We start from the raw sequence: 25,275 nt of genomic DNA on the forward strand, positions 1-25,275 counted from the left end.
CTTTCCCCAATGCACTTGTCTTCATTGCCAAAATATAATTTTGGTGATCAGACCAAGTCTTCTATGGTCCAAAAACCTGACTCCATTTATATTCAGCATCTGAGATAGCATGCTCAGGATTAAAAATGACATTTAATTGTTGTGTTGAACACGCCGTTCCCTGGCTCTTAAGAAAGATGAGAAATAGCATACTGCCGGAACAAACCCGACAGGTTAAAACTAATACAGATCTAATAATGCATAACAACAAGCCTAAATAGAGTCAGTCCACAACAATAACTTGCAATTATATAGTGCCTTTAACATACTAACCTATTCAGTAGTCTGTTTTAAAATATATTTTTACACAACCAGGTAAGTGACAGATCTTTTAGATGGAGCAGTCTTCTCTAGGCCCTCATGATAAGCTATTACATGTGCATGATGCAAATATTCAGTACACTCTTTGAGTTCAGATATCTATGCATAACTAAAATCTGTATGAGAATTTCCCAAATTTAAACAGTCCAAAATCCTCTGAAGTCATAGCTTCCAATAATCCTTGATTAATAATGCAATGATAAGGAATATTGCATAAAAGCTTATAAGTAGCATTGCATATTAGTGTTCATGTCTAACTTTTCTGTTAATACTTTGACCATGTATAGTTTAATTAGCACCTAGCAAAAAGACCCTGTATCCTGACTAATTTACAGCATGATCAACTTGCCATGTAGACAACATGGAGTCGAATTTTAACTTGCCACCTAGACATAAACTTGCGTTGTGGATCAGCCACCTATTATAGAAACTAGACGGTTTTCATTTCTATTGACAATTGGGAGGTATCTCCAGTGGGTTGCCAACTGCAATGGCAGTTTCACCGTCAGCCAGCTTAAGAGCCACCCTCTTGTTTCCCACGCTACGAATACGCAGCGCGATAATCACACATGCAGATAGAGACAGAAACAGTAGAAGGAATAAAGGGGAAAAGTTTGAGGCAATATCTGGATAGTAGTTACAGTCCTTTGAGTTTGATGTTGAGGCTTTAGTTGCTGGTAAGTCTTGCTGTTCGTTGGGGCCCAGTGCATGCTTTAACTTGTTTCGATGTAGGAGTCTTTTCTCTCTTGAGATTTATGTGTCTTCAGTGGGTCCAGAGGCTTGTGAAAAAGTGCGAGAGCAGGCCAGGAGAGAGGCTGTCTTGTTCCAGGTTCAGTTGCACTCTGCAGTCTGAATTCAAACTGTCCTGTGTCTAGTTCAAAAAGCCTGGACCAGCCGGTTAGTCATGTGACCAGCTGGTTTAATCACTTCTTTGTTTGTGGATTCCAAAGCTCTCGGTAAGGGGTGGGAGGTAGTGCTGTCTGTTACCCCAACAAGATGTGGATCATCATTGCCCAGACCAATCTCTGTTAATTGAATCAGTGAGCAATTTTTTTTGTCTCTCCAAGCACTGTCTCTTAGTATGTAAATGTCCTCCAGCCAAGTGTCTGGTGATCTCTTTTTAAACAAGTAATTTCTTCACTCCAGCCACAGTTTAAAATTAATGTTCATGTGACAAACTTAATAGGCCTCATTCTTGGCAGGTAGGGGGTCTTCATGACACTGCATACAGACCAAGACTCAAAAAAAAAATCAGTATCCATATATCTTGCAGCTCCTCTTAGCAAGCTCTTAGACACATGGGGCAATGTCAACCTAACCCATGAATAGGGAAACTGACGTGATCATGTATAATCCCACCCGATGTTACTCTCCATTGAGTAAACCTCCAGCAAGTTAGGTTAAGATTAACCCCACATATTTTGTATAAAGACTAAAGATGATAAGAGAGCCCCTGGATTCTAAGGCTATCTTTTCTATTGAAGATCAAACAATTGCCATACCTTTCTAGGCAATGTGGTAAAGGCTTTAAATTAGTGTCTTCCTTCATATTTTTTCTGAGACTGTGCTTAACACCTCATCAATTCCATCTGTCCAACTGCACACATTAATATTTCAGTATCATCCATTAAAGGTGTTTCATCTTGATTAAGATTCAACCGCAGGGCATTGTCTTATTATTAACAGATTAATTATCCCCTGCCTTCCATTTTGACACTTAACAAAGAGAGCATTTTGAATCTAGCTGTTTTGAAATCACATGAAATATAGCCAAAAATGTCTGTTTCTGTCACACAATGGTAAAAGTGTAACAGGGAACATGTAATTATAGAACATTATATAAAGCTGAAGAATATATTAATGCAATTGCCTGCTTCTATTTTATCATTTCAATCTTCTTAAAGCTGCTACATCAGCAGCCAGACCTGCACACTGTGGTACCAACTGTCTGAAATCTTGCAGAAAGCAAGGAAATCAATGATACAGTGGCTTAAGGACTGGAAATTTGTGAATAGCTTTAATGAAAAAAAATGCTTAGCTTCAGCTTATGCCAGAAAGAGTTAAATGAATGTCTTTGAAATAGGAGTGCCAACAGTTCATGTTTTATTCCCCTGCAAAGTGAGCTAATGTTACAACTTTAGACTAGGCATGTTAAGAATGCCAGTGAAATTCTTTGGGAAAGATGAGATTAATGAAACTTGTGTTATTAATTGTTAATTCCAGATCTATTGAAAATCCAAAACTTTATTACATGAATATAAGTGGATTGTACATTAATATTAAATAAAAAAACTCTGTACTGATTTATTTAATATTTTATTGTTAGGTGCCAATGACCCAGGGTTCTCAAGGGATGCCTCAACAATCTTACCCACAAGCTATCATGCTACCCAACCAGTCAGGTCAAGGAACACTTCCAGCCACTGGAATGCCTGTCTATTGTAATGTTATACCTCCTTCTCCACAAAACAACCTAAGGTTGGTAGCACCCCACTGTCCTACCAATAATGTACCGGTGATCCCTGCTAACTGCAGAACAAACTGTACAAGTATTAGCAGCACTGGATGGCAGGTCAAATACTGACACTGTGGCTCTGTGTGAATAAGATAATATCAAAATGCATTTTTGGACATAGTAACTATGGCCTTCACAAAAAAAGATGGGACGTCAGTTGAGGAAATAAACGATTAAGTTTTCAGTTGATCACTGCTGGTATTCTGTTTAAAAATACATTTCTAAAAAATGTTTGCTGGTCACTGGTGCATTTTAGTCATGTCCCCACTAGGTCTGCCTTTGTAGCTTAGCTGAGTGACATGGATTCTCTGAGGTAAGACCTCTCCCTACCACTGAGCACCACTGTGTAGATTGTAATACCCCAATACTGATTAGTTTTGTACTTGGTGTTGAGTTTGTGAAGCTGAGAAGTATTGCAATTATTATAATAAAATACACAATGTACCAAAGCTGAAATGGAAAGAATTGCTGTATGGAAGGAATAATTTATATACACTATAGAGTTTTTTATGGATATATACTGTATTGTAGTGTTTAATCACAATAAAACTATTTGACCTCATGGGTAAAGGTCACATTTCTACCATGTGAGTTGTCTCTTCTCTTGATGTTTTAATTTGTTGAGTGCCAGTTTAAGTATTTCTGACAGTAGTTCAAATCTTGTTCACAAAGCAATTGCTAACTCATTTTGTACTGAATTTGCAGCTGTTACTAAACTAAAACACTGAAACTGCAAATCTGTTTACATCACTATTACTGTACAGTAAAAATACATGCCTCTTGCTCCCAGTTTTAAGCCAATTATGAATCATAATAGATGCAAGCTTGATCAAACACTGATTTTCTGCACTTCTATGACATGTTACTAGATCCAAGCTAAATTTGATGAACCCCCCACTCATACAAAATATGAAAAATATTTAATGTGGATGTGGCATTAAGTAGATTGGTATTTTTATATAATGGGTAAATATTTTGGAACATTAATTATATTGTTAATCTTCATAATTTTAATGCAGCTTGTGTGATGTGATTTAACTGTTTCATTGAGAGCAGAGATTCTCATGTTAGAAATTGTTGCAAATACTCTCTAAACTTCCTATTGTATCAGAAAGTTTTACTGTGATCCATCCAAGGGCACATCTGCTTGTGGACAAACTCTTAAGCTTTCCTAATTTTTCTAAGTGACTTGATTGAAATACCTATTGTAAATTTTGAACTGTATTATTTTGAGCTGCAACTGGCTAGCATATTTAATATTTTGTTTTTGTGTCTAAGGAGTTGGTAAGAGATGCGAGAAAATAACAATTTTCAGATAGGTTCCTACAGAAATCTCAGCTAGCTGGTCTCCATGTAGGAGTGATTCTATGACAGATCGAACTGCAGCAGCTGAATGCATGTTAGTCACAGTCTGCTCATTGGACAGATCTCTCTGTGTTTCTCAAAGTACATTTCTGAGGGAAAAGTAACAAATACAGTTTCACTTCAACATTTGCTACTAGGAATTGAAATCCAAGTAAAATGCATAATCTAATTTTTAGCTATTGCCTCACCTTAATTTATATTCATGTAAAAGTCACAGCTTAAAGCTGTTTTTTTAAACCCTCTTATATTTTGTGTAATTTACTGTGTTGGGAGAGGCAGCAAGGAAAAAGTATATAAAACTTGTCGAAACCCAAATGATGGTAAGAAGGTGTTGCATTTCATTAAAAGATTAAAAGTGTTCAAATCCACTTAAAATTATAACATTAAAATTAGATAATTTGGAAAAGCTAAAAATTAAATTATCTTCTAAAATTATATGGATTTTTTCTGTTTCAAGTTTTATTAAATTAGCAGTTTGAAATGAATGGAACATTAGATTTATTCTCCATGTATCAATGAATTACACCACTCATACAGTGGGGGGAGGAGATGGGGGGAATGACACAAAGCTACGTTTAGCACACATTTCTAGGCAACAGGCAGATGAACAAGCCCATCATGCCACCTTTGCCCAATACCCACATGTGGGCACTTTCCACCAGCGATCACTGTGATCAGGAACAAAAATTCTAACTAATTTTCCTCCTCCTAGCCTGTGGATGCTGAGCATCCATCTGCTTCCATTGTTAAATTGGCTTCTATCAGCCAACAGCACAAATTGGGGATTAAATTCGGCATAATCCTGGTATGCAAAACTCATTACCACGCAATGGAGTATATTTCTCTATTGAACTTTTGTGGAACTGCAGATCTTGTTATTCACTGTTCAAAATCCCTTTAAATGTTGTCTCTCAGTGACTTTGAAACTGAGTCTTGGTGTGCATTAATATATCTCTGGTACTGGAGCATTTTATTGTTTGTTGAAGTAGTGCTCAGTCTCATTTTCAGCCAGACTCTAGAGTTTGTCACAGAGGTTTTCCAATTGATAATTATGATCTAATCATATAACATGATATAACATCATGGATTGCAAAGATTGCCTGCATCTTTTGAAAAGGCACATTGTGAGCAACTCAATATCAAATTATTATACTTGACAGATTAGCTTGAAGCACAAACAAGAAATGATGAGCCTTAGATTTACTGGTATAGAAAGAATGAATAAATAAATCTAGAGGGCATCACAGGGATCAAAGCAATATCAAGGCTTTTGGTGAGGCAAACTATGGTCCACCTGACTTATCTAGGCATGGTCAATGACCTTGTACTTAATTCATTACATCCTTCTTGATCCATGCAGTTCTTGCCCTCATAGTTCATTATTGGCTGACACCGAGAGAGCCACTGCTTCTTGGGCATCATAGTATCATCGACCTGTAAGCCCTCAACATCAATCCAACTATCACCTCTGCCAATAGAGCTTTTCCCAGTATCCAGACTTTGTTGCATAGATTACACTTGACTTGGTCAGTCTCAGTGTGAATTGATAGACTCAAATTAGTAGCTTCAGTGTTTAAATTTTTTTCATGAAGATCATGTGATGTCATGGTCATATGTTATTTATTATTCAGTGTCTCTGACATGGGACAGAACACAAACCCAAGTCTGGTTTGTGCTCAAAGTTTTATTCTTTCTAACAATGCTGTGATTTGTCTCACTATCTATAGCTGTTAGAGGTTTTGCTTCAGAAATTTGTCCTGGCATAAATGCCAGAATTGTCAACATTGATGCTGCTACAATCAGCACTGACTGACACATTTGACTACCTCAACATCTTTCTTTACCTGTTACCATGGAAATGAGTCCAGGCAGTTGGGTATTTTGAGTGAATAGCCATCCTCCCAAAGGAATCATTCCAATGAAGCTGGAAGCACACTAGTTACTGTTTATGCACCAGCAAGTGTCAGAGACACAAACTCTGTCCAGGGATTCCCAAGATTATCTAAGAAATGTAATATTTCCCTGAATGAATAACACTTTGCAGACTACAAAATTGCTGGAACTCTTCTGCACATGTGATCAAAGGGAGCATCGTTTGTTGCCCAAGATATCTTGATCCACCAACACATCAACTTTGAAGTTTTTGTCTACTGCCAGGCAAGTGGTTGAAAAGAATACGTTTCTGCCAATTATATCTCAAGCCCACTTCAGAAGACACTTTTTGATAAGTTTCATGCTTAAATAGCATTAGTTTTGGATATACCTTCCCCAAAATGTCTAGTCATTGCTGAATGGAGTAATTTACCACTATCAGTTTTCTTGGATTTCCCCTTCCATTTGCAAATGACATTTCATTGATTTTATTTGGAAAAGTCCACACTGGTTTACTTTGAAACTGACCAGTGAGAACATATTTCATAGAATGAATATCCACTGAGGAAGTTCTTATGACTTCTCATGCATTTTTCAGTGATATTCTAAGTACAGAATAAATGTAGGAAGTCTCTTGTGTGAAGAAAGAACTCTGTACTTCCTGAGAAGGAAAAGATGAAAATGGATACTTGGGCAGTTGTGTGTACTTTGCAGTAAATTGTAGAAATAGAAATGGCTGCATAATTATCCACCAAAAGGTGCCTTAGACTAAATCCATTGTCAGGTTGCCCAAGTTCCTATAATAGATTGATGGCCTCATGCTGCACAACCTCAAACTTATAATATGGCCTGTTATTCATTGAGGTGGGTTATATTCTGGTAGCCTGTATAATATACTTTGATCTCCTATTTTTCAGGATCCTTTAATTTATTCACATTGCATCTTTTATAGTATCTCTGCTATGTAGAGGAGCATTGAATGCTCACATTCTCAAATCTCACAAATACTAACCTGCACCTCTTCTCACCAGATATCTTTGCTGCCCTAACATGACAGTTGTCTCTGGCATAATTACTCTCAGGTGGTTTGTTTTTTGAGAGGAGAACATTGTTTAGTATAGGTCCTGTGCTTTCATTGGTTAACAAAATCATGGCATCCATTCTAAATATATATATATATATATATAAAACATCAAGTGGAGAAAATACATTTTATGTTATCAAGACAACTACTTCACAGCCATCAATTCTGACAATAAGTAATCTTCCTTTATGTACAATTGGACTCTGGCATAGTTGATTAAGATTAATTTACTGTCATCACAGACTTCTATCCTCTCATATATAGAACATTCAAAGGTTATCATTTGCTCACATAGAGGTTCATGGAAGGAGCCTGGAAGATCAATCATTTTGTCTGACATCCAGAACCCAGGCTAAGTTTACAATCTTGTAGTCCATGAACTTATGAGTGCTCTCTTTTAGCTTTTGGCATCTTGTGGCCTTAAATTTCTTATTCTGAGCACAGTCACATTCCTGGCCTTAGGTAAAATGTTTTCAGTCAATGGGATACAACATATTTTATTTAATTCTCACAACCATACTATTCTTACATCACATTTGAGATTTCTGCTTAAAATGGTCCATTCCCATTTTTCGGAAGAGTTTATGGTGCTGAAATTCTTTTCTACCATCTCAGAATGTTCCCTTGGATGTTGAACACAGATTTTACTGTGTACATATCTTAAAGCTTTGTCATACTATATCACTAAGAATAAAGGTATCTGTAAATCTAAACAATTATTAATTTTATTTGGTGATAAAACATTAGATAACATCATCGCCAACAAATGTATTTCTAGATGGATAGTGGAATGTATTTATCATTTTTTGTTTTTTTATAATCTTTTTTATTTGAAAATTAATAGCAAATGAGAAGGAAATTGTATGATATGACTTACAGTCATTTGTACAGCTTCAATAAACAGTGTTGTGTAAATACTTAAAATTTTAATGGCCTCTATGACTCAGTTCTTTAACAGGAAATTTGATTTTCTACTAGTTCCTATCCATTATCTCTACCTGTTCTCTCCTGCTGTTATGATTGTGGTGATTTGTGGTTTCAGCAATAACTGTATCACCTAGGTTTCTATTCCATACATTCATAGAGTCATAGAGTTATACAGCACAGAAAAAGGCCCTTCAGCCCATCGTGTCTGTGCCGGCATCAACCACCTATCTATTCTAATCCCATTCAAACACATCCACTTAATAACCAAAAAAGAGGTTCAACCTGGCCCAATGTGACTTTATTTTAAAATCAAAACCATAGAATGATACAGCACAGAAGGAGGCAATTTGGCCCATCATGCCTGTGCCAGCTCTTTGAAAGAGCTGTTCAACTTGTTACACTCCTTTCTCTATAGCCCTGCAAATTTATCCAAACCTCTCCTGAAAGTTACTATTGAATCTGCTTCTACCATCTTTTCGGGCAGTGCATTCCAGATCATGGCAACTCACTGCATAAAAAATGTTTCTCATGTCACCTCTAGTTCATTTGCCAATTACCTTAAATCTGTGTCCTCTGGTTACCAACCCTTCTGTCACTGGAAACAGCTTCTCCTTATTTATTCTATCAAAATATATCATGATCTTAAACACCTCTATCTAACTTCCCCTTAACCTTCTCTGCTCTAAGGAGAGCAATCCCTGCTTCTCTAGTCTTCCTACATAATTGAAGTCGCATATCCGGTACCATTCTAGTTAACCTCCTCTGCACACTCAAGGCCTCAAAATTTCTCCTAAAGTGCTCTGCCCTGAATTGAACACAATACTTCAGCTGAGGCCTAACCAATATTTTATAAAGGTTTAGCAAAACTGTCCTGCTTTTGTGCTCTATTATATTGTATTATATTTGTAATTCTTTTGTATGTCTAAAGCCCAGGATCCCATATGCCTTTTAAACAATGTTCTCAACTTGTCCTGCCACATTCAAAGATTGGTGTCTCTACACACCAGGTTTCTCTGTTTCTGCATTCCATTTATAGCTGTACCATTTATCTTATAATACCTCTCCTGATTATGCCAACCAAAATGAATCAATTCACACTTCTCTATGTTAAATTTCATCTGTCATATATCTGCATGTTTCACCAGTCTATGTACTCCTGAAAACTCCTCCTGTACTCCCACTATTTAATATGTTTCTGAGTTTTGTGTAATTTACAGACTTTGAGGTTATGCCCTCTATACCCAAGTCCAGGTCATTAAAATATATCAAAAAGAATAGTGGACCTAATACCGACCCATGGTAAACATTCCTCCAGTCTGAAAAACCACTGTTCACCACTCCTCTCTGCTTTCTCTCCCTTAGCGCTGCATTTTATTTTTGTGATGGTGATCCCGGCGGCGAGCCAGAAGGCAGGGGGAGACCCCATCTCATGCCTCTGTAGGACTCCCAAAGCCATTCCACAGTGGGCAGGCATCCCTATAAGGGATGAGCTTCCGCCTCCAGAGCTGCTAGCCAATCAGAAGTGGCAGCTCTGCAGCACCAAAGAAGAAGGAGACCCCAGGAAAGGTGAGTGAGGTTGGGGTCACCGGTGTCAGTCAGGTAGGCCCCAGTGAGGAGGTGGAGGAGAGTTGATGAGGGTGGGGGGTGTCTTCCTGTGGGGGTGGTGATCGCTGCTGGGAGGGCCCTCCGGGGACCCTGGATTGCCCCCAAAGAAGGGACACACCCTGATCTCACTAAGAGGCAACAAGGTTTTACCTGGTAGTGTCTCCCTGTGACAGCAGGCCCCTCCGCCTCCCTCAAAATTGATGTGGAAGTGGGACGAGGCCCTTAAGTGGCCATTAATTTGCCATTTGAGGGCCTCAATTGACCTGGGATGGGAAGGTCATCCTCAGCCTTCCCTGCCCTGCACAAAATTGCAGGGGGCCTGGGCAACATCTGAACGGTGCCCCCTACCATTTTGCTTGCCCACCTGCCTCCGTGCCCACATCCAAAGGCAGGATAAAATTCTGCCGTTAGTCAATTTCAGATCCATGCAGCCACTGCCCCTTAAATCCCATGGGCTTCAATTTTGCTAACAAGTGGAACTTTAACAAACTCTTTTTGAAAGTCAATCTACACATCAACCACAAAACTCTCGTCAGCTCTCTCCATTACTTCATCAAAGAACTCGATTAAGTTAGTGAAACACAATTTCCCTTTAACAAACCTGTGCTGACTTTCATTTATTAGCCCATATTTTTATAACAGCTAAACAGTTTGGTCTACAATTATTGCCTCTAAAAAAGGTTTCCCGCCACCCCCGGCCCCTCCACCTCATCACTGTCAGGCTGACTGCCCTGTAGTTGTCGGGGTTATCTCTTTCCCCGTATTGAACAGGTGTTTAGCAATTGTCATCTACCAGTCCCCTGGCATCACTCCAATATCAAAGGAGGATTGGAAATTTGTGATCAGAGCCTCCTCAACTTCCTCTTTTACTTCCCTCAGCAACCTAGGATGCATTCCATCTGGACCAGGTGACCTTTCTACTTTTGAGCACTGCCAACATTTTAAGTACTTGCTTTTCATCTATTTTTATCCTGGTCAGTATTGCTACTGTCTCTTCCTGTACTGTGATATTGGCAACATCCTCTTTAGTGAAGACAGAAGCAAATTATTTATTTAGTACCAGGCCTTCTGCCTCCACAATATCATCCTTTTACCCCTTAATCAGTCCCCCCCTTCCTTTGATTACCCTTTTGCTATTTATATTTTTATAAAAGACTTTTGGTTTCTGTTTTATGGTACCTACTGATGTATTCTCAGACACTCTCTTTGCCCTCTATTCCTCTATCTGTTCTCTGTACTTTCTGTATTCAGCTTGGTTCTCTACTGTATTATGAACCTGACATTGATCATAAGCCTCCTTTTTCTGTTTCATTCTAATCTCTTTATCTTGAGTCATCCAGGGAGCTCTAGCTTTGGAGGCCCTTTCTTTCACTCTCATGGGAACTTGTCTAGTCTGTACCTGAAATATCTCCTCTTTGAAGGCCTCCCATTGCTCATTTACTGTTATACAATGGATGGTAGGACCCTAGGAAGTACAGAGGGTCAGAGGGACCTTGGTGTACTTGTTCATAGATCACTGAAGGCAGCAGCACAGGTAGATAAGGTGGTTAGGAAGGCATATGGGATACTTGCCTTTATTAGCTGAGGCATAGAATATAAGAGCAGGGAGATTATGATGGAACTGTATAAACTGCTAGTTAGGCCACAGCTGGAGTACTGAGTACAGTTCTGGGCACCACACTATAGGAAGGATGTGATTGCACTGGAGAGGGTGCAGAGGAGATTCACCAGGATGGTGCCTGGGCTGGAGCATTTCAGTTATGAAGATAGACTGGATAGGCTAGGGTTGTTTTCCTTAGAGCAGACAAGGCTGAGGGGGGACCTGATTGAGGTACACAACATTATGAGGGGCATTGATAGGTTAGATAGGAAGAAACTTTTTCCCTTAGCGGAGGGTTCAATAACCAGGGGGCATAAATTTAAGGTAAGAGGCAGGAGGTTTAGAGGGGATTTGAGGAAATATTTTTTCACCCGGAGGGTGATTGGAATCTGGAACGCACTGCCTGCAGAGGTGAGAGAGGCAGGAACCCTCACAACATTTAAGAAGTATTTAGATGTGCACTTGAAATGCACTAGCAAACAAGGCTATGGGCCAAGTGCTGGAAAATGGGATTAGAATAGTTAGGTGCTTGATGGCTGGCACAGACACGATGGACCGAAGGGCCTGTTTCTGTGCTGTATAACTATATGACTCTATGACTCTCTGGGTCCTGAAACTCTGTCTGTATGCCCTCAACCCTTTTTCTTCTAGTGTCATTGATTCTAACATGGACTGAGACTTCTGATTGTTCCCCTTCCCCTGTAAAATGTTCTGCATCTGCTTCATGACATCCCTAAGTCTATAAGATTGCAAGAAATAGCAAGAGTAGGCCATTTGGCCCCTTGAGCTTGCTCTGCCATTCAATACAATCATAACTGATCTGATTGCGGTCTTAACTCCATTTTCCTGCCATCCCCCCCATAGCCCTTGACTCCCTTGTAGATCAAAAATCTGTCTAACTCAGCCTTGAATATATTCAATGACCCAGCCTCCACTGCTCTCTGGGGAAGAGAATTCCAAAGATTAACTACCCTCTGAGAGAAGAAATTCCTCTTCATCTCCATCTTAAAAGGGAAATCCCTTATTTTGAAACAGAGTGCCACAGGTAGTTTAATGACCATACCAGGTCAAGTAAAGTAGGAGGAGCAGCCATGCTTGCAAGAATGAACTGTATCGAGATTGTTGGCCGTTTAAAACCACCTCCTCCTCACTGTATTGAAATACTTCAAGAATGGACTATTAATGCTATGGATACTGTTACACACATAGGGCTCATAGGGTTTTGTGGCGGGGGCCGGAGAATCGGAGTGGAACTGCCCATCACGGAACCCAACGCTGGGATTCCCGATTACAATTTTCCCTGGGAGGGAGGGAAAGGTTGACAATGACCTTCCTGCCCAGAGGCCAATTCAGATCCTTAAGTGGCCTATTAACAGCCAATTAAGGGCCTCTTCTGGGATTGTACCAGCAACAGGGTGGGGGGACGCCTTGTAAAACGAGGTGGGGGTGGTGGTGGGCACCTCCTTCGTGGGCATTTGTGGCCCATGGAGGACTCACCCAGGAACAACTGTACCCCCGGGACCCCCCTCCCCCTGGACCGAATGACCAGCCCCCCAACCCCTCGCCGGGGCTTTCCGGACTGGCCCCGGCGACCCCACCTCACCTCTCTGTACTCCAGGATTCCACCGTTCGGCCTGGGTCCAAGGCCTCTGTAGTACCAGTAGTGGCCACTGCTCCCGATGGTGCTGCTGATACTGCTGAGCTGCCATCTCTCTGATTGACAGGATCCCTGTCTCTATAAAGTCTTAAAGGGACGGGGATCCCGCTTCCTAAAACTGTGACACTAAAAGACCAAAATATCGTTCCAGAGGGGGCCGCAAAAATGTAGAGGCGGAGGTCCCCTTGTCTTTTTGGCCCGGTGCCAGGAGCCCGGCCTCCTGCACAAAATCAAGCCCATAATTTTCTTCTGCAAGTGTTCCTTCACTCACAGCCTTACTTGCACCCCACTACAAATTTCACATTGGCATCCAATCTATTGCTCAGATTAAGAACCTGCTCTCATCCCCAACACAGTCTGTCTGCAGACACTTGTATATTACTGCATCTCAGGGCAACCATCGGGCATTCTCCCTTCTGTATTCTTAAAGAGAATCCTTTAAGAGAGCATAACAAGAAAGGGATTGGTCATAATTCTGGCTTCCATAATCTCTGCCCTCTCAGTCCTACAAGGGGGAAGCAATGGAGTTCGTGGGGAAGCAGCCAACAGAAACAATTGGAGACAGGAAAATTGGACAGCATCCACTAACTGCAGGTTTGTTAAGACATACAACATCTCTTCATTCACAATCTATTTTATCCTGCCAGCACTTTAGATCATGAAATCTTCATGTACTGAAAGGCACATGTGAACCCAGCTCCTCAGCAACCCATTCTAATTTCTTCTTCCACAAGAAGAAGCAGGAGAAGGAAGAAGTGCCTCTGGCATTGCTAACGCTTCATTGCAGTAAATCATCATCTCCTTGCCATGCACTGCCCAGGTATATCTATCCAAGGGCCATGAAGAACATGTGAGTGGTAGGTGCACAGGATCATACACTGAGCATGACTAGGCAAGATGATTTGGGATGGAAGATACGAGCTTCAGGATCTCAGTCACATAGATACTGATTTTAAATGAAGGGTTCTTGCAGATTATCAAATTAATTTTTAGGCATAGAGGACACTTTCCAACAATGTGCAGCAGCTGGAAGATCAATTGACAGAGACCACCACTCCCATTTGGAGCACCATGTTGGATACCTTCTCAACACTGCAAACCAACTGGAGTATGTGGCAGAGCCAGGCCAGTTTGCAGTATTGGCTCCAACACAGAAGGACTTAACTTCTGTCATGGATGCAAAGACCTTGAACACCAACTTCCAGCTTCCAAATGACTGTGGCTGAAATGCAGACAAGTATCAGTGGAATCAGTGACCATGCAGTATAAATGCTGTTTTTCCTGAGGCTTCCAACAAAATTGCAGTGGATAGCCAGGAGAACACTTGTGGAAATTAATCTCCCCCACTACTGCCAGGTACTGGCATGGCAGGAATGCTCTTACATGATCCTGCTGTATATTCGAACAGCAGCACACATGGTCCCTCCTGCCAGCCCCTCCCACCAGATGTCTATATGTTGACAGAAAGCGTCAAGCCCTGGCTGCCCAGCAACAGCACAGCTGATGCAGTCTGCAACAAATCCATATCAGGACTTAACTGATATAATACAAGAGCCACCAGTCATAGATATAATACTAGCCAGTCACCTTTCACATTCCTGTTACTCAGGTAGCACCTTGGAGAAGCACTAGGTTAGGTGTAAGTGATCACACATCGCATTTTGGCATTGAAGGGAAGCATAGTGGTAGGCACACATGACTGAACTTTATGGAGGCAACAGGGGTCCCAACAACAGGCCAGATAGGTGTGGGGAGTGGGAGGGGGGAGGAAACGAGGTACCCCACCTCAGCCATTTTGATGTTACCTGGCTGCATTTCACGGCACTCAGGCGCTGAACTGCCTGGTGCCTGGGTTCCCATCCCTTTAAGAACAGAGATCCTGCCTCCAAGATCTGCAGGCAAATCAGAGGGCAGGCAAGTCAGCAGACCCAGCAGCTCCACTGTTGGAACTGCATCCAGATAGAAGACGCTACATGAACACCAGCCTTGGAATTGGGTAAGTGGGGGCGAGTTCGCCGGGGCCAGTCAGGCAGGCCAGGGCGAGGAGATTGGGGGAGGCCTTGTTCTGGAAGATGGGGAGGGATGTTGGCACAGGGGCAGCATTTGGCACTGGGGGGGTCCACCACAGGCCACAGAATGCCCAAGAAGGAGGACCCTGCCGCCCGCCCACCAGCCCACAGGGAGGCTGCCCTGATACACTGGGCGGTTTACCCACATGGCAGGGCTCCCAACAGCCACTGGTAAGATAGCAGCAGCAACAGGAAGAGGCCCATAAGTGGCCAATTGGTCTTTTTAAAAATTTGTTACTGGGATTTGCGCATCGCTGGCTAGGCCAACATTTATTGCCCATCATAATTGCCCTTGAGAAGGTGGTGGTGAGCTGCCTTCTTGAACTGCTGCAGTCCATGTGGGGTAGGTACACCCACAGTGCTGTTAGGAAGGGAGATCCAGGACTTTGACGCAGCGACAGTGAAGGAACAGCAATATAGTTCCAAATCAGGATGATGTGTGGCTTGGAGGGGAACTTGCAGTTGGTGGCGTCTCCATGAATCTTCTGCCTTTGTCCTTCTAGGTGGTAGAGGTCACAGGTTTGGAACATGCTGTCTAAGGAGCCTTGGTGAGTTGCTGCAGTGCATCTTGTAGATGATACACACTGCTGCCACTGTGCATCGGTGGTGGAGGAAGTGAATATTTGTGGTTGGGGTGCCAATTAAGCGGGCTGCTTTGTCCTGGATGGTGTCGAGCTTCTTGAGTGTTGTTGGGGCTGCACCCATCCAGGCAAGTGGAAAGTATTCCATCACACTCCTGACTTGTGCCTTGCAGATGGTGGAGAGGCATTGGGGAGACAGGAGGTGAGTTACTCATCGCAAAATTCCTAGCTTCTGACCTGCTTTTGTGGCCACAGTATTTATGTGGTTGATCCAGTTCAGTTTCTGGTCAATGGTAACCCTCAGGATGTTGATAGTGGAGGATTCAGCGATGGTGATGCCATTGAACATCAAGGGGAGATGGTTATATTCTCTCTTGTTTGAGATGGTCATTGCCTGGCACTTTTGTGGTACAAATGTGACTTGCTACTCATCAGCCCAAGCCTGGATGTTGTCCAGGTCTTGCTGCATCTTGACACGGACTGCTTCAGTACCTGAGGAGTTGCAAATGGTGCTGAACATTGTGCAATCATCAGCTAACATCCCCACTTCTGACATTCTGATGGAGGGAAGGTCATTGATGAAACATCTGAAGATGGTTCGGCCGAGGACAGTACCCTGAAGAACTCCTGCAGTGATGTCCTGGCACTGAGATGATTGACCTCCAACAACCACAACCATATTCCTTTGTGCTAGATAAAACTCCAACCAGTGGAGAGTTTTACCCTTGATTCCCATTGACTCCAGTTTTCCTAGGGCTCCTTGATGCTGCCTTGATGTCAAGAGCAGTCACTTTCACCTCACCTCTTGAGTTCAGCTCTTTTGTCCATGTTTGGATCAAGGCTATAATGAGGCCAGGAGCTGAGTGGCCCTAGCGCAACCAAAACTGGGCTTCAGTGGGCAGGTTATTGCTGAGCAAGTTCCGTTTGATAGCACTGTCGACGAAATCTTCCATCACTTTGCTGATGATCGAGAGTAGACTGATAGGGTGATAATTGGCCAGGTAGGATTTGTCCTGCTTTTTCTGAACAGGACATACCTGAGCAATTTTCCACATTGCCAGGTAGATGCCAGTGTTGTAGCTGTAATGGAACACCTTGGCTAGGGGTGCGGCTAGTTCTGGAGCACAAGTCTTCAGTACTATTACTGGAATGTTGTCAGGGCCCATAGCATTTGCAGTATGCAGTGCCTTCAGCCGTTTCTTGATATCATGTGGAGTGAGTCAGATTGGCAGAAGACTGGCATCAACCCCTTTTTCTCCCCCACCCCCAATAATCTTTCACCCTCTTACTTATCAAGAATCTATCTACCGCTGCCTTAAAAATATTCAAAGACTCTGCTTCCATTGCCTTTTGAGGAAGAGAATTCCAAAGACTCATGACCCTCTGAGAAAAAAAATTTCTCCTCATCTCTGTCTTAAATGGGCGACCCCTTATTTTTAAACAGTGATCCCTAGTTCTAGATTCTTCCACAAGAGGAATAATCCTTTCCACATCCACCCTGTCAAAACCCCTCAGAATCTTATATGTTTCAATCAAGTCGCCTGTTACTCTTCTAAACCCCAGCAGATATAAGCCTAGCCTGTCCAACCTCTCCTAATAAGACAACCCACTGGAGAACAGGCCATCCTAGACTGGGTATTGTGTAATGAGAGAGGAATAATTGACAATCTAGTGGTGCAAGACCCCTTGGGGACGAGCAACCATAATATGATAGAATTCTTCATCAAGATGGAGAGTGATGTAGTTGATTCTGAGACAAGTGTCCTAAATCTTAGTAAAGGAAACTACGAAGATATGAGGCACGAGTTGGCCATGACAGATTAGTGAACGTTACTTAAAGGGATGACGGTGGATAGGCAATGGCAAACATTTAAAGAGCGCATGGATGAACTGCAACAATTGTTTATCCCGGTCTGGCGCGAAAGTAAAACAGGAAAGGTAGCCAAACCATGGTTTGCAAGGGAAATTACAGATAGCATTAGATCCAAGGCAGAGGCATACAAATCTGCCAGGGGACAAACAGAACTGAGGATGGGGAGCAGTTTAGAATTCAGCAAAGGAGGACTAAGGGATTGATTAAGAAGGGGAAAATAGAGTACACGAGCAAGCTTGCGGGGAACATAAAAACTGACTGTAAAATTTCTATAGGTATGTGAAGAGAAAAAAGATTGGTGAAGACAAATGTAGGTCCCTTACAGTCAGAAACAGGGGAATTTATTATGGGGAATAAAGAAATGGCTGACCAACTAAATGCATACTTTGGTTCTGTCTTCACAAAGGAGGACACAAATATCATACCAGAAATGTTGGGGAACACAGGGCTTAGTGAGAGAGAGAAACTGAAAGAAATCAGTATTAGTAGAGAAATGGTGTTGATGAAATTGATGGGTTTGAAGGCCAATAAATCCCCAGGGCCTGATGGTATGCATCCCAGAGTACTTAAGGAAGTGGCCCTAGAAATAGTGGATGCATTGGTGGTCATCTTCCAAGATTCTATAGACTCTGGAACAGTTCCTACAGATTGGAGGGTAGCTAATGTAACCCCACTATTTAAAAAGGAAGGTAGAGAGATAGCAGGAAATTATAGACCAGTCAGCCTGACGTCAGTAGTTGCAAAAATTCTAGAGTCCATTATCAAAGATTTTGTAGCAGAGCATTTAGAGAACCATGGTAGAATTGGGCAGAGTCATCATGGATTTACGAAAGGGAAATCATGCTTGACAAATCTACTAGAATTCTTCGAGGATGTAACTAGTAGAGTTGATGAGGGGGAGCCAGTGGATGTGGTTTATTTGGACTTTCAGAAGGCTTTTAGCAAAGTCCCACATGAGAGATTAGCATGTACAATTAAAGTGCACGTGATTGGGGGTAGTGTATTGCGATGGATAGAAAATTGATTGGCGGACAGGAAATAAAGAGTAGGGATAAATGGGCCTTTTTCCGAATGGCAGGCAGTAACTAGTGGGGTACCGCAGGGATCGATGCTAGGACCCCAGCTATTCACAATATATATTAATGATTTAGATGAGGGAACTAAATGTAATATCTCCAAATTTGCAGATGACACAAAACTGGGTGGGAGGGTGAGTTGTGAGGAGGATGCAGAGAGGTTTCATGGTGATTTGGACAAGTTGTGTGAGTGGGCTAATGCATGGCAGATGCAGTATAATGTGGATAAATGTGAGGTTATCCACTTTGGTAGCAAAAACAGGAAGGCAGATTATTATCTGAATGGCTATAAACTGAGAGAGGGGAATATGCAACAAGACCTGGGTGTTCTCATACACCAGTCACTGAAGGTAAGCATGCAGGTGCAACAGGCGGTAAAAAAAGCAAATGGTATGTTGGCCTTCATAGCGAGAGGATTCAAGTACAGGAGCAGGGATGTCTTCCTGCAATTACATAGGGCCTTGGTGAGGCCACACCTGGAATATTGTGTGCAGTTTTGGTCTCCTTATCTGAGGAAGGATGTTCTTGCTGTAGCGGGAGTGCAGCGAAGGTTTACCAGACTGATTCCTGGGATGGTGGGGCTGACGTATAAGGAGAGATTGAGTCGAATATGATTATATTCGCTGGAGTTCAGAAGAATGAGGGGGGAGCTCATAGAAACCTATAAAATTCCAACAGGACTTGACAGGGTAGATGCAGGAAGGATGTTCCCAATGCTGGGGGAGACCAGAACCAGGGGTCATAGTCTAAGGATACGGGGTAAACCATTCAAGACTGAGATGAGGAGAAATTTCTTCACCCAGAGAGTGGTGAGCCTGTGGAATTCGTTACCACAGAAAGCAGTTGAGGCCAAAACATTGTATGTTTTCAAGACAGAGTTAGATCTCGCTTTTGGGTCTAAAGGGATCAAAGGGTATGGGGCGAAAGCGGGAACAGGTTACTGAGTTGAATGATCAGCCATGATCATAATAAATGGTGGAGTAGGCTTGAAGGGCCAAATGGCCTACTCCTGCTCCTATTTTCTATGTTTCTATGTTTCACCCATTCCAGGTATTAGTCTAGTAATCCTTCTCTGAACTGCTTCCAATGCAGTTACATCCTTCCTTAAATAAGAAGACCAATACTCTACACAGTCCTCCAGATGTGGTCTCAGCAAAGCCCTGTATAACTGAAGCAGAACCTCCCTACTTTTGTATTCCATTACCCTCACAATAAACGATAACATTCTATTAGCTTTCCTAATTATTGCTGTACCTGCATACTAACCTTTTGTGATTCATGCACTAGAACACCCAGATCCCTCTGCATCTCAGAGCTCTGCAATCTCTCACCATTTAGATAATATGCTTCTTTTTTATTCTTCCTGCCAAAATGTACAATTTCACATTTTCCCACATTATACTCCATTTGCTAGATTTTTGCCCACTCACTTAACCTATCTATATCCTTCTGTAGCCTGTTTAAGTACTCTTCACAACTTACTTTACTACCTATCTTTGTGTCATCAGCAAATTTAGCAACCATACCTTCAGTCCCTTCATCCAAGTCATTTATATAAATTGTAAAAAGTTGAGGCCCCAGCACTGATCCTTTTGGTGCACCACTCGTTACATCTTGCCAACCAGAAAATGGCCCATTTATGCCTACTCTCTGTTTCCTGTTCGCTAGCCAATCCTCTATCCGTGCCAAAATGTTACCCCCTACACCATGAGATTTTATTTTCCACAATAACCTTTGATGTGGCACCTTATCAAATGCCTTCTGGAAATCCAAGTACAGTCCATCCACCAGTTTCCATTTATCCACAGCACATGTTACTTCTTCAAAGAACTCCAATAAATTGGATAAACATGTTTTCTCTTTCACAAAACCATATTGACTCTGCTGATTACCTTGAATTTTTCTAAGTGCCCTGCTATAACGTCTTTAATAATAGCTTCTAACATTTTCCCTATGACAGATGTTAAGCTAACTGGCCTGTAGTTTCCTACTTTCTGTCTTCCTCCCTTTTTGAATAAAGGAGTTACATACGCTATTTTCCAATCAAATGGAACCTTCCCCGAATCTAGGGAATTTTGGAAAATTAAAACGAACGCATCAACTATCTCACTAGCCACTTCTTTTTTAAGACCCTAGAATGAAGTCAATCAGAACCCAGGGACTTGTCAGCCCGCAGCTTCAACAATTTGCTCAGTACCACTTCCCTGGTGATTGTAATTTTCTTGAGTTCCTCCCTCCCTTCCGTTTCCTGACTTATAGCTATTTCTGGAATGTTACTTGTATCCTCTATGGTTAAGACCAATGCAAAATACCTATTCAATTCATCTGCCATCTCCTTATTTTCCCTTATTAATTTCTGACACTCACTTTCTATTGGACCAACACTTACTTTGTTAACTTTTCCTTTTTAAATATAGAAAATCTTACTATCTGTTTTTATATTTATAGCCAGCTTTCTCTCATACACTAATTTTTCCCTCCTTATTAATCTTTTTGTTGTTCTTTGCTGCTTTTTATATTCTGTCCAAACTTCTGACCTACCACCCATCTTTGTGCAATTATATGCTTTTTCTTTAAGTTTGACACTATCTTTAACTTTTTAGTTAACCATGGATGGTGGGTCCTCCCCTCGGAATTTTTCTTCCTCGTGGGGATGTATCTATTCTGTGTATTCTGAAATATCCCCTAAAATGTCTGCCACTGCATCTCTATCAACCTATCCCTTAACCTACTTTGCCAGTTCACTTTTGCTAGCTCTGCTTTCCTGCCCTCATATTTGCCTTTATTTAAGTTTAAAATACTAGTCTTAGACCCACTTTTATTTCCCTCAAACTGAATATAAAATTTAATCATATTATGATCACTGTTGCCTAGGGGCGCCTTCACTATAAGGTCATGAATTAATCCTATCTCATTGCACAATACCAGGTCTAGTATAGCCTTTTCTCTGATTGGCTCCAGAAAGTGCTGTTCTAAGAAATTATTCAAAAACATTCTGTGAACTCTTCATCTAGGCTACCTGTGCCCATCTGATTTTTCCAGTCTATATGTAGATTAAAATCCCCCATGATTATCACTGTACCTTTCTGACAAGCAGCTATTATTTCTTCCTTTATACCCCTTCCTACCGTCTGGTTACTGTTAGGGGGCCTGTATGCCACTCCCACAAGTGACCTCTTGCATTTATCATTTCTCATCTCAACCTAAACTGCTTGGGTTCTTGAACTTGGGTCATCCCTCTCTATCATGCTAATACCATCATTAATTAACAGAGCCACCTCTCCACCTTTTCCTACTTTCCTGTCCTTCCTAAATATCATGTACCCTTCAATATTCTGGTCCCAATCTATGTCATCCTGCAGCTATGTCTCTGTAATGGCTATCAGATCGTACTTATTTATTTCTATTTGTGCTTTCAGTTCATTTATTTTGTTCCATTTGCCATGTGCATTCAGATACAGAGCCTTTAGTTTTGTCCTTTTATTATTTTTGTAACGTCTAGCCTTGTATAGTAATTTACTCTTAGATTTGTACTCACTGTCCCTTCCTGTCACGGTCTGTTTATCTTTTCCCATATTAATACCTTTCTCTCTCACCTTGCCTCTACTGATTTATCACATTTTCTCAAATTTGATCCCTTGCCCCCATTATTTAGTTTAATACCCTCTCTACTTCCTTATTTATGTGGCTCAGTGGAACACTGATCCCACCGCAGCTTAGGTGTAGACCATCCCAACAGTGGAACACTTTCCCCAGTACAGTTGCCAAACCAGAACCCACTTGTACCATACCAGTCTTTGAACCATGTATTTATTCCTCTAATCTTATTTGCCCTACTCCAATTTGCATGTGACTCAGGTAATAATCCAGAGATTATTACCTTTGAGGTTCTGCTTCTTAATGTGGTGCCTAGCTCCTCATACTGACTATGCAGAACCTCTTCACTTGTCCTGCCTATGTCATTGGTACCTACTTGGACCACCATGACTGGAATGGCCCCCTCCCACTGTAAGTTCCTCTTCAGCTCTGAGCAGATGTCCTGAACCCTGGCACTGGGCAATAACAGAGCCCAGTTCTGGCTCTTTGCTGCAGAGAACTGTGTCAATCCCCCCTCACTATACTGTCCCCTACTACCACTACTTTCCTTTTTGCTCCCTCCACTTGAATGGCTTCCTGTACCATGGTGCCATGGTCGGTCTGCGCATACACACTACAGCCCTCGCTCTTGTCCATACAAGCCGCAAGAACCTCAAACTTGTTGCTCAATTGCAAGGGCTGAGGCTCCTCCACTCCTACCTTCTCAATCCCCTATCTGCCTGACCCACAGTCACACTCCCTGACCACTGACCAAAACAGATGACCCTATCCTAAAGGTTGTGACTGCAAAGAGAGAATGTAACGTGTTATCAGCAGCAGAGAAAATCAATTTAAAAATATTGAAATTGGCTCGGGATCCTGCTGTAACAGCAGCTGGTTCCTTTAATTGCAGTTCTGCCTTTTATATGGAGGTAATTTATAGCTAATTAATGAGGCAATAATGACTTCATTAACGGGAGGCATTCAAATAGGAGGTGAACAGACATGCGCTTTGAGCAGCGGTTCATCAGAAAAATGGGTGGGGGATCTGGCATTGTGACTCCTCACTGTACTTCACATACATAAGAGGCATAGGGCTGAATTTTCAGCACGGAGGCGGGAAACAGGAACCGGGTTTGTTTCAGGTCAGAACCCCCTCCCCCAACCCTCTCTGGTGGGAAACTGATTAAAATTAATATTTTCACATGGGGAAGCCCTTACTTGATATGGAGATGGGTTTCCTGTCCCCTTAGAGCCAGTTGGGCAGGTATGGAGATGGGTCAGATGAAGTGTGGGACTCATTCATTTAGATCCCATGGCAGCCATCCTGAGGGCGAGATTTGCAGTTTGTGCCAAAGACTTCCACTGCACCAGAGGGAAGCGAGATGTCACAGGGCTGCCCCTCGGTTCATCAAAGCCAGCTTGGATCTAATGCTGGGAGCTGTGATGGAGAGGAGGGAGGTCCTCTTCCCAGACGGTGGCAGGAGGAGGCCACCTTGTCGTGCAGCAGGGGCACCTCCCTGTTCAGCATTATTTCCCTCCACCTCCTCGTCCTCCTCCACCTCCTCTTCCTCCTCCTCTGTCACTTCCTGTTCCTGCTCTTCACTCAATGCGCTGTCTCCTTCCAGGGCATCACTGTCCTCAAGTCCACGCCTCTCTGGAGCGCTATGTTATGGAGAGCACAGCAGACCACCACAATGACCGAGACCCTTGTAGGAGGGTATTAGAGAGTGCCACCCGTCCGGTTCTACTCCTGTATAGATCATTCCTGAGGACATATTTGAGATATTATATGAAATGTTTAGGCCCCTCCTTTCAAAAAAATATAGTTGTCTTGGAGAAGGTTCAGAGAAGATCCAGGAGTAAGCCCTCTAATTCAGGAGAAACATTTGAGGAGATGCAGGATTTAAAATGCTGAAAGTATAAATGACCTGAGTTGGCTATGACTTAAATTATCAGAGGTAATTAAAAACATTTATGGTGTTATTTGATGTGTGGGATGTAGTCCACACTTACATATCCAATGGCAGCCAAAGCAACTCCAACAATGGCTTATTTTCCTTATGGAGTGCTCAGTCATGCCTTTGTTAGCTGTAGACCATTCGCAAGCTCTCCTGGCCAGCCTCCCACCTTGCATCCTCTATAAACCTGAGCACATCCAAAGCTCTGCTGGCCTTATCCTAACTTGCACCAAGTTCTGTTCACCTATCATCCCTGTGCTTGCTGTCATATATTGGCTCCCAGTTTGGCAACACCTTGATTTTAAAATTTTCATCCTTGTTTCTTCAAATCCCTTCGTGGCCTCGCCTCCACCCTATCTCTGTAATCTGCTCCAGCCCCACAACTCTCCGAGATATCTGTGCTGCTTCAATTCTGCCCTCTTGCACATCCTTGATTTTAATTGCTCCATTCGCAGCCATGCCATCAGATGCCTAGGGCCCAAAACTCTGGAATTCCCTTCCTAAGCCTCTCCATTTCTCTTCCTTTAAGATGCTCCATAAAATCTACCTCTGATCAAGCTTCAGAGGAAGTGGGGAGAAGGTCATAGAGGACTAGAGATATAGGTGGAGGTGGGCAATAGATAGTATCAGAGATATTGGTGGAGGTGGGGGGAAGATTGTGGAGGGCTGAAGAGGAAGGAGGAAAGAAGCTAGTGGAAGGGGCTGGAAATATCAGGGGAATTGGGGTGAAGATCGCACATGGCCCGTGTTGGACTGTGGGGGTCAGAAATCATGGACCATGGAGGACATCAGGAGGGCATTGGACCATGATAGGGGTAGGTTCCAATTGCTGGGGAGGTTAATAGATTTGCTCAGAGGGATGTGGGGGAACACTGCAGCTCCTCCTGGCACACAAACAGTAGTGAAAAAGCACTTCTCTGTTCCACACAGCAGTTCTTGCCTCCCTTCACCTGTTGGGTTTCCCAAGGTCTGGGAAACCTGACCACCAAGCATTAAAGCTGGAGCAGAGAAAATGCCTCATTCAAATATTTAAATGAGGGACTACCTCATTGGAGCAGCTTGGTTGTCCACCCCCCAAATCACACTTCTATTAAAACCAGAAATGGGTGAGTTCAAGGTGGGTTAAGGTTGAATTTGAAATTTTCTACAATTTT

At 42.3% G+C, this 25,275-nt stretch overlaps 1 protein-coding gene across 3 annotated transcripts in view; it reads left to right on the forward strand.

The window, feature by feature from the left end:
* LOC137369635 (cAMP-regulated phosphoprotein 21-like) overlaps positions 1–3,372 on the forward strand; it is a 758,358-nt gene extending 754,986 nt beyond the window's left edge. For all 3 annotated transcript variants that reach the window (XM_068030966.1, XM_068030967.1, XM_068030968.1), the window contains one exon: positions 2,687–3,372. In XM_068030966.1, the coding sequence (XP_067887067.1) occupies positions 2,687–2,944 (258 nt within the window). In that variant the 3' untranslated portion in view covers positions 2,945–3,372. The remainder of the gene's footprint in view (positions 1–2,686) is intronic.
* The last annotated feature ends 21,903 nt before the right edge of the window (positions 3,373–25,275 follow it).

This window comes from Heterodontus francisci, chromosome 5 (assembly GCF_036365525.1).
Source record: "Heterodontus francisci isolate sHetFra1 chromosome 5, sHetFra1.hap1, whole genome shotgun sequence".
NCBI classification, from domain to species: domain Eukaryota; kingdom Metazoa; phylum Chordata; class Chondrichthyes; order Heterodontiformes; family Heterodontidae; genus Heterodontus; species Heterodontus francisci.